The sequence below is a fragment of the Bidens hawaiensis genome, unplaced genomic scaffold (assembly GCF_021521415.1).
Source record: "Bidens hawaiensis isolate Kalapana, Puna unplaced genomic scaffold, B.hawaiensis_p1.1 tig00020044_1, whole genome shotgun sequence".
Taxonomy (NCBI): Eukaryota; Viridiplantae; Streptophyta; class Magnoliopsida; order Asterales; family Asteraceae; genus Bidens; species Bidens hawaiensis.
In genome coordinates, this window is record NW_027493052.1 from 390,635 (window position 1) to 408,749 (window position 18,115).

General features: G+C 34.1%; 2 protein-coding genes across 2 annotated transcripts; one reads left to right on the plus strand and one right to left on the minus strand.

Annotated features, from left to right (window-relative positions):
- Positions 1-419: 419 nt before the first annotated feature.
- LOC143559828 (uncharacterized) lies at positions 420-5,959 on the plus strand. Its single transcript, XM_077048287.1, has 3 exons — positions 420-528; positions 904-1,303; positions 5,239-5,959. The coding sequence occupies exons 1-3, from the start codon at positions 420-422 to the stop codon at positions 5,957-5,959; spliced, it is 1,230 nt and encodes a 409-aa protein (XP_076904402.1).
- A 2,938-nt stretch (positions 5,960-8,897) lies between these two features.
- Positions 8,898-14,774, minus strand: LOC143559815 (uncharacterized). The gene is made up of 2 exons (XM_077048277.1): positions 14,004-14,774; positions 8,898-9,270 (listed from the first exon to the last, which is right to left on the minus strand). Exons 1-2 carry the CDS (start codon positions 14,718-14,720, stop codon positions 8,962-8,964), a joined length of 1,026 nt encoding a protein of 341 aa, XP_076904392.1. The 5' UTR covers positions 14,721-14,774; the 3' UTR covers positions 8,898-8,961.
- Between the last annotated feature and the right edge of the window lie 3,341 nt (positions 14,775-18,115).

Sequence of the window (18,115 nt, forward strand, 5' to 3'; positions counted from 1 at the left end):
TAGTAACATATGAAGCATTGACCGTGGTTCTCTTCTTACTTGGCTCACGCAACATATGATGTCCTTTTGCGGCGATGCTCTTGACTAGATTATGTGTTTGTTTGGTCATATAATTAATGAACCTGGAACATGTTTTATGCGGCTCACTTTCATGTATCTTATGTTTAATTGGAGCATTTAATGCTAAATTACAAAGTTAAATAGATGCCATTTAAGAGTTGATTCATCAAATCATATTCAACGACCACTATATAAGAAGAAAACCATTCTATCATTTTTGCTTCTCAACTTATATTTCATCATAATAAATAATAAATGATGAAATATCGGTAAATCTTTATGTTCGAGTTATAAATTCGATCAAGAGTTACATTGATTGATTGTTTGCCGCTAGCACCGAAATCGAAACTCTTTAAAGGATGGCTATTGGATCGTCATCTTTTTCATCAATGTTGCGAAATAAGGAAGAAAATCATGAGGACGTTGCTTCTCTTCCTCCCAAAAAGCGACGAAACCCTAACACCTCATGTGAGTTTTAATTTGTCGAATTTTTAAAACTTATATTTCAATTAATTTATGAAATCTGAATTTGAATACGTTAATTAATAAAAAAAATGCGAAAACTAGTTCTAAATTGAAATCGAACTTCAAATTCAAATCGAGTTTTCAATTTTTCGAATCCGGTTGTAATATTGAAAACTCCAGTTCTTCAACATGATTTTCTTTAAGAGGCATATAAAACCCAAGAATTGAATATATAAAACAAAAATAAATAAATTAATGTAAAAAACATGTCTTTTTCAACAAGAGTAAATTCATAGAAAACCATCACTTTATTGAACTTTTTAGTGTATAAAATAAATAAATAAATAAATAATTTTTATTTGGATTTTTCTTGGACAGATCCAGATGTAGACATAATAGCATTATCTCCTGCCACCTTAATGGCAAAAAACAGGTTTATTTGTGAGATATGTTTTAAAGGGTTCCCAAGGGAGCAAAACTTGCAACTACACAAAAGGGGTCATAATCTGCCATTTAATCTTAAGCAAAGTACTCCAAAGATTGATGTAAAAAGAAAGGTGTATCTATGCCCCGATCCGTCATGCATTCACCACAACCCTTCTCATGCTCTTGGCGACCTAACTGGCATTAAGAAACACTATTCGCGAAAGCATTGCGAGAAGAGATTCAAATGCACAGAGTGCCCAAAGATGTATGCTGTTGAAGCTGACTTAAAGGCTCACACAAAAACTTGTGGTAAGAAAGAGTATCATTGCCATTGCGGCACTCTCTTCTCAAGGTATGTAACTTGTTATTCATCTTAGAATTTTGCATACTTAAAAATAAAATAATATATTAATGCAGTAAAATTCAACATACTTTTAGTTTGATTTTTCATTTAATGTAAGATGCATGCATTCATTTATATATTTGACTACAATTACTTCAAAATATAGTATATTAACAGTAATAAAAATATAAATGATTAAACTGTTTTAAATACAATTACTTAATAAAAATATAAGTATATTACATGGAAAAAAGTATAGATGTTTAAACTATTTTAAAACAATTACTAAAATATATAAGCTTATTGAATGGTAGTTAAAAATATATGTGTTTAAAGTATTTTAAATACGATTACTTAAAATTATAAGTATTTTCTTTTTTGAACAATCAACAAAAACATTATATTAAAGCACTAGCAAGGCGTTAGAAACGCCAAACAAACATCCACCAACCATCGAAAAAAAGAAAACAAACAACAAACGAGGCACCAAACGAACAACAAAATTATAAGTGCATTAGTTGGTAAAAATTTAAATGTTCTATTTTTTTTTTTTTTTTATGCAAATCAATTCAGAAAGGGGTGGCGGCGCAGCTTGTTGCCCGCCTACCTGCTATATTGATGTAATATCTATGTTTCATCAGTAGAAATAAAATCTTTATAAAAAAAAAAAAAAAAAAATGTTCTATTTAAAATACATATTGGTAAAAATATAATTATCGTAATTCGTAAATGCAAAAACAATATAAATGATTTTTTAATAACAGTTACTTAAAGATATATAAGTACAAATCAATAAATTAATGTTCAACTTTTATTAATGTATACTTATATTTTTAGTAATTTTTTAAACTAGTATAAACCAATTACCAAAAATATACATTAATAAAGTAATAAATTGCATACGACGTAATGATAAATGATTTCTTTAATTTTATTTCTCTAAACAAAATTTGAGCATTTATTCAGTTAACAAATTAATTTTGTTTAAAAATACGACTTTTTTTTGTTTCTGTATTATGATTTTTTTGGTTTTATTTCATTAAAAACTGTTCAATCATCTCCCGAATGGTCAATACTATTTCTATGATTTTTATTTGTTTTAAGTATTAATTATTACAGTACAAGGTCTCAACGCACAACCACTTGGTTAAGAAACTTGCTAATTACACCTTCTAAAAATAGTCTCTTAGGTTTGCCAAATTAAATTTGCCAAAGCGGTCCAATAGTTTTTATATTAATCATACGGAAGATTTTGTCATATATATCTACTTTTGTTCATCATAATGTAACTGGTATTGTTATGTGAAAATTCCCAAATCGTCCCAATAATTTAGAGAGATTTCAATTTTTTCCTCTTAAATAAAAGTTTTCAGAAATATCACATACAAACAAGTCTTTGACGAAGTGTTAGGCCTTAATGTGTCTTTCACGACCTGTTAGCTTTTAACGCGTCTTTCACGACATGTTAGCTCTATTAATTGTTTTTTTTAATATTACATTATTATAATTAATTTATTACATATTTTTCATTTCTTTTATAACGTATAATATATAAATTTACATATAATTTTAAATATGTCGTTGAGACATGTTTATTTTTCTACATGTTGTCATAAATTTTACTCAAAACCGAGTTTCAAATTGATATTAAAATGTTCAATAAATGTTTAATAAAATCTGATCAGTCTTGTTTTAAGTAAAAATTTATGCCAACACATAGATAAAAATAAGTAAGTCTCAACGATATATTTGGAACTTTATAAAACGTTATGCATTACATGTTATAAAAGAAATGACAAATATGTATTAAATTAATTATAATAATGTAATATTAGAAAAAATAATTAATATGGCTAGCATGTCATGAAAGACGCGTTAGAGGCTAACATGCCGTGAAAGACACGCGTTGGAGGTTAACAGGTCGTGAAAGACGCGTTAAGACCTAGCACGTCGTCCAAAACGTGTTTGTAAGGGACATTTCTAGAAACTTTTATTTAAAGAAACAAAAATGAAATCTCCTATTATAGTTAGGCTATTTTAGAAAATTTCCCTATTGTTATTCATAGGGAGGCGATTTAATTTGTAGATACATACCCAACAAGTTTTTGTGATCAATTCTAGCTTAATCTTTTTCTTACAAAATATGAAAAAAAAAACTTAATAATAATAACAATAATAAAGAGAAAAACTGTAATTTGAACGATACGATTCTTGAAAAATACATTTATTTATAAAAGTGACGAAAAAACTTTTTTTCACCCCGTAAAAGTAGTGTAAGTTCTCTCAAAGAAATTGTTTTTTATTTTTCTAGTTTTCACTCAATTAATAGTTTCATGCTTTTTAATTTCTTTTCAGAACGGCTTTAATGATTTTTTCAATGTACATGATTTACTATATAGAGAACATTATTCTTTGGCTTCTCAATATTTTTTCAACATAAAAGTTATATTAAAATAAGTTTTATCTAAAAAAATGTATCGACAAAATATAACTTATTTGACACACAACTCATTTTTTATAATATTTATACAAATGCAATGGCTAACTTTTTGTGAAAGGAGAGGCTTTTGAAAAGAATTTAAAAAGTAGTGAAAATAAACTTTTTTTTCCTCCACACAATAAAATTAAGTACAAAACCAAATTAACAAAAATTGACCTAACCCGTAAACCGGATTTTCAATTAATAAACTAATTTAATTAAAACTTTATCTTCATGTTTCTCTCATCTTTTTCTTTTTCCTTGATTTGTCCTCTTAGCACATACCAATTCAAAAGGGATTTGATCCTCATATACCACCCCTAGGCTGATTAGACATGTTTATATGGGTAGTATAAGCTACATATAACTAACAAGTGTACGAAGGGGAAAAACAACTTTTTGCAGCCTATACGAGTCGTATAGGCATTTAATTGCTCGTATAGCACCTGGTACACCATAAAGCCACTATACAACCGTATAGGGCTATACAAAAACTTATTTTTGTGTATGTGGACCAAATGCTTATTAGCATGTTTTTTTGGCCAAATGTTTGTTATTTGCTTAATCACTGATTGATTATTGTGTATGGACTATTGTAAGGTGTAACATAATATAATCTTAAACAAAAGTTCTCGGGGTACAACTACAAATTACTTAGCCAAGTATGTTATGTAAATTTTAATAGACAATTTATTTTATTATACTATTCAACCTTTTGGTATAAAACATAATTCTATATAAGTGAAAAAAAAAAACATAGAAGGGTCAAAAAAGAGAGTGACTAAAATTGCTAAAAAAATATGGTGCAAGTTCGGATGATGACTTCATAAATATAGGATGTTAAAGTCATAAATCACATAAATATACGGCCATCAAAAATTTGTGTACAAAAAGTTGTCTATATGGCCCGTATAGACCTATATGAGTCACTACAAACAATGACTGACAATGTCCGACACAAACTGGCACGACTCAGGTGCTATACGACGCGTATAGCCCTATACGAGGCGTATAGGCAAAAAATGGTGTATGCGGATCTAAAATGGTGTAACAGGATCCTAACTCGCAACACATTTCCTCCATCTAGGGGTTTGTCGGTTTAGTTTGGACCGGCTTTAGACTACAACCAAACTAAAACGCTACACTTAGATTTTTGGATTTTTGAAAACCGTTCATTTTCGGTTTTGCCATTTGAGCTTATTAATATTTTGGCGAACAAAATAGCTAGCCCTAAATAATGAATTTGGGCCTCAATCATTTTATTTAAATAACTTCACTATTTTTTTAGTATAAAGGTAGTGGTGTCATCCCAATTTTCCATACTTGATGCATCCTTACTATCACCTTAGTTTTCCCTGCGGTTTTATTTTTTACTTACACTAACTTCCCTTAAGTTTTTATTCAAATAATTTAATTCACTTCTATAATGATATTATATGATGATTAAAAAACGATTATTTTGCAGGCGTGACAGCTTCATCACGCACAGGGCGTTCTGTGAGGCACTGGCTGGTGGTGGTCTATTACTCAGGGGCCCAGCAAACGGAGCCGGCTCATCCATAAACACTCCGATGAGCTTAAGTTTGACTGATACCAGTACTGGTACCAATGCTCCCTCTATCATAAACCTTACCCACACCAACACTAGCCCAGCAATCAATGTGTCCCAGTTAGGCCGAAACAACAGCATGGTCAGGCCCACCATGGGTTTCAACAGTTACAGGCCCTCTATGCCATTTTTTGATCAACAAAACCAATACATATATCAGGGACATTTTGATACAAGGTTTTTCAACATGAATAACTTTAGGAATTATACTGAAAATGGTGAGGGGTCAACTTTGTTCTCACATAAGGATAGTGCACCTGCAGTGCTGCCACAACTTTCTGCGGCAGAATTGATTCGAAAGGCGTCGTTACTTGGTTCAAACTGGTCAAACTACAACAGTGCTAACAGCTTTGTAAGAGGTTATAATCCAACTTGTTTCTCTAACAAGGGATATGAGAACAATATCTTTAACTATGTTAGCAGCAGTGGTCATGCTGGACCCTCTATGGTGAATCTGAGCGCAGGTGCGGCTTATGAACAACAGGATTGCCACCACAGTGGTGCGACAATTACGAGAGACTTTCTTGGAGTTGGAGAGGGGATAAGCGTAAGCAGGGACGAACCGGAAAGCACTTAGAGAGCATCATACCAACAAAATATAAGTGTAGTGTTGCTTTTAGTTTGTGAAGAAGTGTTGTTCTACAATGACTATATATGTAGGATCTCTTTAATATGGTGTGGTTTTTGGATTTCTTGTTTCATAAAGTCTGAATTTAAAGAAGCAATGACTTCTCTTTGATGTTTTATTCTCCTGCTGTTTTTTCTATTTTCATTTAACTTTGTTTTGCAACAATATTTTTAGTTTGATAATCAAGATCCATGCGTATATATAAGTTATTTTATGATTAAATAAATGGTTTCACAATCTTGATTTTGTGCATGTAGTTCATCTTTAAAACATATAAATTTAAGTCACTTATTTGTGTTTATTCATGATAAACTTTCAAATACAGTCTTAATCAAAGAAAATGGTTTTTAAAACAATTTTGTTTTTAAGTATAACTAAGAACACAAAAGGTTCATTATCATGATACACACCAAATACATACTCGAAACACATACTATGAGATACATTTGTTTCTTAGATTCAGAAAGGAAAACTCTCTAACTGATTCTACCATTATCCTCTTCTTTTCCTTTCACAAAATCATGAGCACCATCTTACCCGGTGATACTTGGGGCACATGAGGTAGATGTTGTTTGGGTTGTTGTACCATAGGAGACAGACGAGCTCTTCAAGAGGAAACTCGAAATCTGTTTTAAAGGGCCCGTGTTAAACAAAAACCCTCATCCACAACCTCAACAAATAGTTTGCTCGTTTTGCAATCAAGTATGAAGTCAAAGAAATTGTTGAAGTCTTGTCAAGACCCGCTTCGAATATTCTCAATTGGTTATTTATTGTTCGTTTTGTATAAGTCTATTTTCCAAGAATAACAAGAGTATCGTTATTGGCAATTTTTATTATTTATTTTATAAAAGCTGAACCAACTTTATTAGCACATCATGATAAAGACACTACATAACAAGTGTCTTTCATTGATGGACATATTCTGCGGTAATCCGCAAGGTGGTTCCCGTTGATGATACTTTGTCGGAAAAAAGGCGTGGGTCACCGTTGGTAGTATGAGTGATGAATAGTCAATGAATATTAATGGTTAGCATAGCAGTATGATTTCTAGTGACTAATGATTAACAAGCACAAGTAACATACCAGTGACTAAATGGTATGTACCCCTGACACCGGGGGGGGGGGGGGGGAGGTCAAGCAAGAAACTCACATGTAGAAGAATCAAGAAATTGTAACTGCACATACCTTTTGTTTAGAACAACAGCAGCCAAAAAAATGCCTTTTAGGAAGCATGTAAAAGCTATCTTTTGGAAAACTGGTACATTCAACTCCTATTCCACTAGCTCAAAAAAACCTTTGTGAAGGAAAAAACATGTGTACTAACTTTCTGTAAATATCAAGAGTCTAAAAAAACAACTGAAGCTCGCGCCGTTTGTGACACTATGGGTTTTCTAGCTGCTATAACTGACTAACTGTATACTGTAACTGAACAAACTCAACTTGTGGTTGATGGGCCATCATTTCCTGTAGCTGTACACGAATCTTTCATTGCTTCCGCTGCCATTAGAACCGCGGCAGCCTTTTGAACCGCCACGTCCGCTCTCATCATCAGTTTCCGAGATCTCTCTCTCATAAGCTTAGCCTTAACACGAGCATGCTTTAAAGTAGTTAAAGCATCCCGCGCCCTTAAGTCATCAAGATCCGACCCACTTGCTGCTAGTTTATTTAGAGCAACACTCTTTCTACCCTTCTTTTGCTTCCCTGAAATGGATAAAAAAACGACCCAAATTAATTGGATATGAACCTAAACAGAATGGTAGGCCTAAACCCTAATGACTGCTAACTAGGGTCGACTCAACCATTTTGGTGGCCCAGAATGAATAAAAAAAATCTGGGACCCGTTTCCAAATTCCATTGTTGGAAAACCCTCATTGCCAGTTGCCCCCCGTAGGGTTCCGACTTTCCGTATCTTTAAGCTTACCAACTTGGGTATCGATTCTACAAATCTCGCTTATTCGGATAAGCTTATCCGAATTCAATCGAATAAACTGAATAATAGCTTGTTTAATATCATAACCCAACCGAACAAACCGGTTGAATTCGGTTTGGTTAAACACATTTCCAAATTTTTCAATCGGTTCGATTTTCCAGAAAAATGTATGTAAAAACCACTAAAACTACGTTGTTTTAATTAAAATCAATTAAATATAATTATTTGGGTGTTTTATCTATAATTCTCCATCAGTATTGCTACCTGCTATTCAATTATAATCATAATAACCTATATATGTGTGTGCATGTGTGTAGGGAGAAGATCATGAGAGAACTAGCGAGAACTTCATCTATCTATATTAAAACACCATGTGTAATAAAACTAAAACATCTTGGCAAAAAATAAAAAGCAATGTCATAATAAATTAAAACGCCGAAAACACCATGCATAAAATTAAAACATCATTTGAAAAAAATTTATCCAGGCAAAAATAAAACACAATGTTAATATAAATTAAAACATCATGTTAGAATATAAAACATCCGGTCAAAAACAGAACACAATGTTAAAAAAAATTAAGACACCAGGTTGAAAATTAAAACATCATATGTAAAATTAAGACACCGTTTAAAAAATCGCACCAAGCATTTTATATATATGTATATACACACACACACACACACACAATACTATACTCAAATTAAAAATTAAAAAAATGCTAGGATTTATGACACAATTTAAAATAATAATAATAATAATGCATAAAAAAGCTATTCACATTTTCTTAAAATGGTGGAGCTCCCAAAGGTTAACAAATGGTGACAATTAACTTTTTACCCCTTATCAAAATTGACATGAACTGGATGACACGTGGCAATCTATCTACACTTTTTAGGTATAATCTTTTTACCCAAACCGTTACAATTTACATATATATATATAGATATTCTAACAGAGACTAGATGGGTCAGAATTGACACAGCCCAAATCAACCCGTTCAAAACTAAACGGGTCAAATTTAACACTTATATTTATAACAATGCAAATGAGGTAAGAGTGAAACTGTTAGCTTACCAGAAGAGCGATGACCTCCCGAATTGTCTACAGACACATGACTAGAAAGTGAAATTTTCTTTTGTGGCCTGTGTCTAGAACCCTTGTTAACCAATTCCAGCCCGCGTGGCTTCAAACAGAAAGCAAACATAGGTGGTTTATCTTCTGCTGTTGACACCTTCTCCCGGGACCCACCGAGTGGACTTCTTGTTGATTGGAGCTTTTGCTTTTCCCATTCTCGGCAACGTTTCTGATATATTTCCCACAATGGAGGCTGATTGATAGAAGCAAAATTTCATTAGATTAGAATTGTTTCCAAACAAAGTAGAAAACATTGATATCCATCACATATATGTGCCTATATAATATACTAAAAGACAAATGTATAACTGACTATTGTGTTAAATATATTATCAAACAAATCAAAACAAAACGCTGGCTCAAAAGATATTTTCTGTTTTTGAGAATATAAAATATACCATTATAAATAACAGATATCATATAGTGTGGCTAAGTAAAACAAAGCAAAATTACTATATTTACTAATATACTACAGATAACTTACAGCAAAGATGTATCACTCAAATTCTGAAGTGCAAACTTAATTGAAAACATTAAAGAAAAACATAAAAGATTAGCACATGTTATGAATGAAGATCTAACATGTAAATGCAGTTATGCAACTATACATATTTAATGAAAAGGTTTCACAAAGATTATTCTTAGCATAATATCAGAGAATTTGCAAGGCAGCTCAATATGACTTGATAATAAGTTACTAAAACAAGTTTTGCAATGATAATTTTCCAAGAAACAAGATAGAGCTCCTTTTGACAACGTATTTCCATATTGTGTTAAATATATGATCCATAAATGCAGCATTACAAAGATAATCTAAGTCTATGAATAAAAATGATATAGCAGACATGAAAAAATAAACTTTATGGGACTTTTGATTTATTACCCTGTAGCTCAACTTTTATTATTTAAATCGTTTAACATAAAAGGTCGCGTGAATCGACCCATCTGGAAGTTAATGGGTTGAATTGCCACAACAATAGATTGACTTCCAAAATACGGTAAGGATCATATCTTTAGCTAAAATTTATGGAGGGTATCTTAAAACATTGAATGCTTAGCTTGTGTATTAACGGGTGTGGTGCGGGTGAAAAGGATGTTGTCAAAAGCCCTTCAGGCGCGAGCCTAGGCCCAGAGGCGAGGCGCAGGGAAAACGCCTTACTGCTATCTAGGCGCTCCGGTGACCTTCAGGTGAGATTCCAGTCAGATTCCAACGAGATTGGGCAAAATTCTGAAACTCTGGGCAAGCTGGTCTGAAACATCAGAAACTGGTTTCGAACCAGCCTTAACTAGCCCTAAAGAAGCCTAAATTATATCAATAAACCCTTTAAAAACTAGGGTGAGAAATGATGGAGGGATATACATCATCCTATCTTAATTCTTTGTGACTAGTGACTTATAATAGGCAGTCTGGATTGGGTAGCGAGTTAATTTTAGTGATCAGTAACCTTTCCAATTAACAAGCAGATCGAGCTAAATTCCGTCTAAGGCTATATACCGCTGCGGGACCTATAGCAAACAAGTACCGCGAGCATAAGCACCAAACTTTCATTAATATTACTTACAAATCAAGCAAACTATTTCTTATTTCACATGATAACGGAATAAAAAAAGAGCTAGTCGCCGCGCCGGGGGGGGGGGGCTACTTGGGCCTGATGTACTTATCCTTATCTGCCATTATGCAAGAGGCTTTTTCCACGACTCGAACCCGTGACCTCTAGGTCACATGGCAGCAACCTTACCGTTGCTCCAAGACTCTCCCTAGACACGGATTTATAAAAAAAAATGAAATAAATTGGCAAACTTAGTGTCCTGTTCAAATTATTTCTATTTTATTTCTTTTGAATTATGTTGAGTTTGCTTTCACAAAATAAGAATGCAAGAGATTTGTTAAGTTTTCTTCCATAAATGCAAACGATGGTCGAATACCCAATCAAGGATCCTAGAAAAATCTATTGCATAATTAGTTCATCATAAAAAAAATTAAGCACGTTCCTTTTTGAGAGGCTTTGCATAATTATGCAAACCCATTTCATGATTGATGGAATTAATTAGTTAAGATCAGAATTCACGAGGTGGATGGTGTTCAAAATGAATTTGTGATGTCCACGTATGTACATACTACATACAAGTATGTATTTCTTTATATAGATGAGTTTTGATACATATTTCTTTATATTTATAGTTGTGTGCTATAAATATAGCTGAACAAATTCTTATTATGCAAGTAGTAATGCAATATAGAAGTGACATAACTAATTTAGAGGTGTATAATACTACAATTGGTTAAATATTGCATGTGAACTAAGAAGCGAGCACTGGTTCACATATGAACGAGCAACGATCACACATTACCAAAGTTTCAATTACGTAGGAAAAAATGAGTTTGGGTACGTATTTTATTTATAGTAGTGAATTAGGTTTAGCAATTTGCATATAATTGAACTGATTCTTATTATGTGATTAATATAGAGGTGAAATAACTATTTTTGAGGTGTGTAATTGGTTAAATACCAACAAGTTAACACTAGTTCACGTGTGAACTAGCACCCATTAAACATAACCAGATATTTAGTTACCTAAAAAATAATGTTAAAAAATCAAATAAAAGTATATCTAGTAGGGTGTCTACTTATAAAAGCTCGTTGTTTTATTGAATAATTATGTGTTGTTAAGGTATTTTAATTTTGAAAAGAAAAGAAAATGTTTCGTTAACCTTTTAAGAAAATATGTGTGTGTGTTAAAATCTCTCGCAGGATTTCATTGGTATGCGGTGTTGACTTCACACACTTAATACATTATCACCAAATAGTTAATTAGTTAATGGCAATTTGGCATTACAGTCTGAATTAGGCTTCTAGGGTACAAGCAAAACATTTTATTTCCCCTCCTTGAAGCTATATACCTAATGGCTAATGCTTGTTGGATATTGCTTTAGAGTTTAGACCTCTTTTACTTTCATGAACTTCATGTGTATCTTTGCCAATATGATGGTTGACTTTTCATTACATTGTTCACTTACTTTGAGTAATCTCATTATTTCTTGATTCAACTTTTGTCTTTGTGGAGATCAACCCAAAGGAACTACACACTTTGTATTGTAGTTTGTCGTTGAGGTTGACCGCTTTTGTTTGACAAGAAATCAAACGTTGTAAGTTTGTTTTTTGGTCATTGTAGTTTGTAAGATATTTGTTTGATAGATTTTTTTCTTCTTTTGCAGTGGAGTAGTGTGGGATGGTGAGGTGTGGTGTGTGTTAGGAACCGGGGGGGGGGGGGGGGGTATGATTTGTGTTCATTGGTTCCTAGCTACTCATCGTTTTGTTGAAGATTTCACACAAAGCGCATCATAACCTCCTCACTTTGTTATTTAGTAATCATGTGTTATATTTTGGTCCATAACTTTTTTAGCTTGAAGATAATTAATCGACACTGAGGCTCCTTCGCTATCATAACAAAAAAATTATTGATAAGTCATTATTTTATTACTTCATTAGAGAGAACTATATTTGGTTCATTACATGTTGATTGTTTACTTCATTAATTAGGGTGCATTTTTGACAAGAAATCAAACGTTGTAAGTTTGTTTTTTGGTCATTGTAGTTTGTAAGATATTTGTTTGATAGATTTTTTTCTTCTTTTGCAGTGGAGTAGTGTGGGATGGTGAGGTGTGGTGTGTGTTAGGAACCGGGGGGGGGGGGGGGGTATGATTTGTGTTCATTGGTTCCTAGCTACTCATCGTTTTGTTGAAGATTTCACACAAAGCGCATCATAACCTCCTCACTTTGTTATTTAGTAATCATGTGTTATATTTTGGTCCATAACTTTTTTAGCTTGAAGATAATTAATCGACACTGAGGCTCCTTCGCTATCATAACAAAAAAATTATTGATAAGTCATTATTTTATTACTTCATTAGAGAGAACTATATTTGGTTCATTACATGTTGATTGTTTACTTCATTAATTAGGGTGCATTTTTCTAATACTTTATGTTTACTTCTTATTACGTACTATACGTTGTTTGAAAAGAGTGAGGTGCTCCGAGCCGAAGGCACACGCACAGCATACTTTTGGGATACTTGTTTTGAAGAAACACTTCTTAATTGTTTATGAATCATATTTCATAAAGAACACGTTGATATACACATAAAAATTACAACACTAACATATATATTATGACATACGACAAACAGTATAAAACCTAGGAAACAAGTCAATACAATCCCAACAGTCCAACACGTAGAGGGTATAAGATATAAACAGATCTATTTGCAAAGTTAAAAATAATACTCCATACCCTATGCCCTATGGTAACACTCTCATTTAGTGTGTATGATATATATATATATAAAGAGAGAGAGAGGGCGCGGAGAGGAAATGCATATAAGAGAGAAGTAAAGCAGGAAAAGGGAGCAACGGCTAAGGAATCATATAGCAATGCCTAAAATATCATAAGCCAACAAGAAAACAACTGAACCCCTCATTTACAGAGCTTTAAAACAAAATCTCCTAACTTAAACATAAAAAGAGCACCCAATAAGAGCTTGAATCCTCTAATATCATATAACACAGGCAATAAATCCCATTTACAAATCACAAAGATCATCCTAGGAATCAATCACTTTTAGAGACAATATTAAAAGAGAAACAAGAAACACAAGTAATATGTCACGTGTGAATTTATTTATTGAGGAGGTACTCGATTCACAGAACATTCCCAGAGACAAACATGATGTTCCTGATAAATCATTGCCCTGTTTCAACAAAATTTTAGTCACAGAACATAAGAATATGCGATATTTTTATCCACTTTAACTGTAATCAATGCATGAATACTTCACATACAAATCATGTAAAAGCAAGATCGATAAAATAACAATAATAATAATAAGGCATCAAGGTGAAAAGGTGTATATAGGGTGTGGCATACCTGGAGTTGTCTGATTAACGGGACGCCCTTTCGTTGCCTCTTTTCCCACCAATAATCATAGACCGATTTTGCATCTTGCACGGGACTTACACTTGCAATCAGCTCCTCAATCTCCTCAGGGGTAAAATGGTCCCGCTTTTGAGCATAAGAAAGCTTCTCAAACATATCCATAACCTTCTCAAAAACTTCATCCGATATCATATCCACTTTACAAACCCATTGCTCATCATCACTGTCCATGTCATACATGACATGTGATGCATCCAAGGCCATTTCCACATCATCGCCAACATGGCGCATGTACCGGTACCCACGGTTGAAACAAGGCATATCAATATCAACAGAGTCGTTAATAGCACGAACACCAGGAATTGGAATCCTTTTTAATGACACGGCTCGTATGTTCCGATTGCGACACTCTTCATGCATCTCTTTGAAAGTTGACCATTGACTCCTGTCTGGGAACTCGAGTCCCCAGTCCTTCTCGCCTTTCCACATCATCACGTGTGTGTAACGGTTTGTGAACCCAGGCTGTAAATCCTGAACAGCCTTATACGTGTACCTTAACTCGCCACTATGTTTCACTGCGAGTTTCCACTCGTTATGCTGATCGGATTCTAAAGACACACGGGCCCCACATTCTCTCCAGCCTATGTTCTCACCATAGACTAATAGGTTTGCCTCACAACCAGCAAAAGAAGCCTCTGAAGATATCATCTTATCTTTTGGCTTCCTGAGTCTATGGTACGGCTGACTATTGCCTTTATTCTTCGGCAACGTGTATTGGACCTGAGTTCTGGGCTTCTTAGGCCCGTTTCCAAAACAGCCTGTGAGCTGGCACAGCCCACCAATTTGACTAGTACCTTTGAAGTTAGATGCTCCTGAAGAGATATAAGCTGTGGTTGACTTTTTCCTAACATCAACAACGGGAGCACCTTGACCATGCTGTGAGCTGGCACAACCCACCCCCGACACAGCCTCATGACTACAAACATCTACCAACAAACGTTTGAGGTGTTGGTTAAAGGTTTGACTCGTAGGTAGAGGATTAGATGATCCAGAACTATTAACTGCTAGCATGCCACCATGATCTGACTTCTTATGTAAAACCTGCAGGACATAAAAGAATCTGATTATTCATCCATCTTGATATTTTTATATTTTTACATTACAGTACCGGCTAACAATGTTGGTCTAAAATAAATAGTTTATGAATGAAAATCGTACCTCATAGGAAGCAGTTTGAGCTGCATATGATATAACTGACTGTTGTGTTCCAGCTTCCAATAGTTTAACATTGTCATATGTGCACTCAGAAAGTGACAGCTGTCTCGAGAGTACACAATGTGGCTGGAACTCAGTATCAAGATACTTCCAGTTATAATCTCTCACTTTTGAGAGCCTACAACATGAAAAAACCTTGTACTTTCTGAAACTCGGAAAAAAAGAAAGTTTCAGTCTTACTGAGGTCACCGGAACTTGCTGATTTACAGAGTCGTCTTCCTCAGGTTCACAAAACAGTTTCATGATTAACAAAACAAAGGCCACAGCTTGCTTTAGGCAACCTTCAAACCGAAAAAGCCTCAATCCGATAATATTATCAACTAACAGAACGTCCAAAACAACATCAGGCCACATGCTAACCATGGTACCATATCGAAGCAAAAACACTCGGCGAAGAAACCATAATATATCTGTCTCGAGTGCTAAGCCTATGAACAGAGGCCACAATGGTGCGCAGACCTCAAACTTCTTACAATTTGCTAATGCTGTTGACGTGTCACGAAACCTGCGGTTTCGGTTTCGGTTTCGCTTCATGAGGGAAACTAAAGGTACGTTATCTTCAGCATCATTACCGGCGGAGGTAGATGAGTTGACTCGGGGAGTCAACCACCTGATGAGTGGCTCTGACTCCATATGGATATCCATAAAGTAATTATCTTGGCCATGACCAGATGTTGTTCGTTCACGGGTACCCTCTGATGAGGTGGCATCTTTATTAACCGGCTCTGATCCTGTACTGGCAGCCATAAAGGTCTCATCTTTAATAAACGGCTTAGGGGGGAGTTCGCGAGGCCAAAGCAATATCTCAAACCTCTCTTCGTCAAGGCAAACCCATTCATCATCTCCGTCATCATGTACTACATGATGAAGATTTGACCTTAAATCATACTCCATTATCCGCCCATAATACCAACATTTATCTAACGGCCAGTATATCTTAATCTTCCTGTTTAAGTACCAATGAGCCCCCATCCGAAAAGTATGCACTTCATAATACCGCCGCCTCTTAGAAGTACCCTCCCCCGCCAGACGTCTCTCGAGACGTGATTCTCTATCTGCAGCCTCGGCAGACATTCGTTTTTCACCACCAACATCAGGCAATGCGGGGTTGAAACGCGACGACAGCATCCTTGCTGCATTCTGCTCTAAATCATCAAGTGTACCGTTTTTCGAAGATGGTTCAACTTTCTTCGTTTTCTTACCACTTGGTTCCGAACTCTTCCGTTTCCTACTTTTGCTACCACTTCTTCTAGAACACAAACGTTTATCATTCGAAACCACATCAATACCATTATTCTTATCACCGTTTCCAAGATTACCATCTGAAATTTCATTTAACTTATAACTAGGGCTTACGAGTGCATCTTTTCGATTACTGTTACAACCAGCAACATTTTCAACCGAATCAGCTGGTTTCACACCATTCCGTTTCGCGAACCTACTTCTACCCACAAACCCACGCGGCCGCTTCGGAATAATTACACCATTAAACCCTCCATTCCAACACTCTGTTTTCCTCTTTCCCGCATTACCCTCCATTAAAACCCACTAAATCTCACCGAACAACACCAAATTCACCAATTGCACCCACTTCAACCTCTGCAAAACATTAATTCACAGCAAAATCAATCAAAACCCACAAACATTTTAACACAATAGCACTCAATTTAACAAAACAAAATCGATCAAAGGAATTAGGTGTCGATTGGGTACCTAGCATTAATAAGATCAAAATCGGTGAAGATCGGATGATAATAAGCCCCAATTTGAGAGAATTAAGTGTTACGCCCAGTTTGAGAAAAAAAAACCCTAATTTTGCAGAGTCTGAGAGAACTGTGTGTTGAAGTTTAATATTTTATTTTATTTTAAATTTTCTTTTAAAAGACTATACGCGGTATAGTGACGATGGACATTATTTAATGCCAACAACAAATGTAAATCCGTTGTATATATTTTTTTATTTTATTTTTTTTCTAAAAGTGTTTTTTTTTCTACTTCTGTGTTTAATTGTATCATATTATATAATACCAGTTTAAGAGCATTTTCAGTCCATTTTTAAATTTTTATGAGAAGATTTTGTAAACTTTTAGTCCCTTTTTAAATTTTTATGAGTAGATTTTATAAATTACAGGATGAAGTTGTAAGTGATTGTGATTTGTGAGTAGAGAATAAAGAAAACGTTAGTGATTTTTTATAAATTTTGAGAAATTTTGTTTGCCCCCATTTATTTTTTAACTAGTTTGACTTCCTCATGTTACGAGGGTTTATTTAGGTTTTTGTTTTTAATCATTTTGTTCTTTTATATTTTGTAATAATTTGTTTTATTTTTTTAATGTAGTTTTGTTTTGATTTAATACGTATATATTAGTTCATTACATTCGTTATATTTTTTAAAGTTTGGCCTCTTTCAATTGAGATGTATAGGTTTTTTAGATTTTTAACGAACGAACATAAATGAATACGAACATATTGATTTTTTTAAACGAACAGACATGAACACAAATATTTGTCTTATGAAAAATAGGTGGTTGGTGTAGGTGACGATGGTGGTTGATGCATGAGAGGGGAGGTTGACGGTGTTGGGTGGCAATCGGAAGTTAACCGGTGATGGAGAGGATAGACCGACGACAAAAAATGTGTAGTGGAGAGAAATTAAATTAGGGTTTGGTGATAAAAGAGTTTCACGAATAAATGAGATGTTGTAACCCGTTTAAGGGCTATCCTAGTTTTGTGAGGCCCGTGACCCGTGAAAATAATTGTTTGATTATGAAATGGTTTCACAAATAAATGAGATGTTATAACTCATTTAAGGACTATCTGGTTCGGTG

What these genes read in the sequence shown, in the direction of transcription:
- LOC143559828 (XM_077048287.1), top strand. Translation starts at nt 420, where the DNA reads ATGGCTATTGGATCGTCATCTTTTTCATCAATGTTGCGAAATAAGGAA. An exon ending in ACGAAACCCTAACACCTCAT is followed by an intron (nt 529 to 903) that starts GTGAGTTTTAAT and finishes TTTCTTGGACAG; the next exon opens with ATCCAGATGTAGACATAATA. An exon ending in TGCGGCACTCTCTTCTCAAG is followed by an intron (nt 1,304 to 5,238) that starts GTATGTAACTTG and finishes ATTATTTTGCAG; the next exon opens with GCGTGACAGCTTCATCACGC.
- LOC143559815 (XM_077048277.1), bottom strand. Translation starts at nt 14,720, where the DNA reads ATGATATCTTCAGAGGCTTCTTTTGCTGGTTGTGAGGCAAACCTATTA. An exon ending in CGTTAATCAGACAACTCCAG is followed by an intron (nt 9,271 to 14,003) that starts GTATGCCACACC and finishes TCTATCAATCAG; the next exon opens with CCTCCATTGTGGGAAATATA.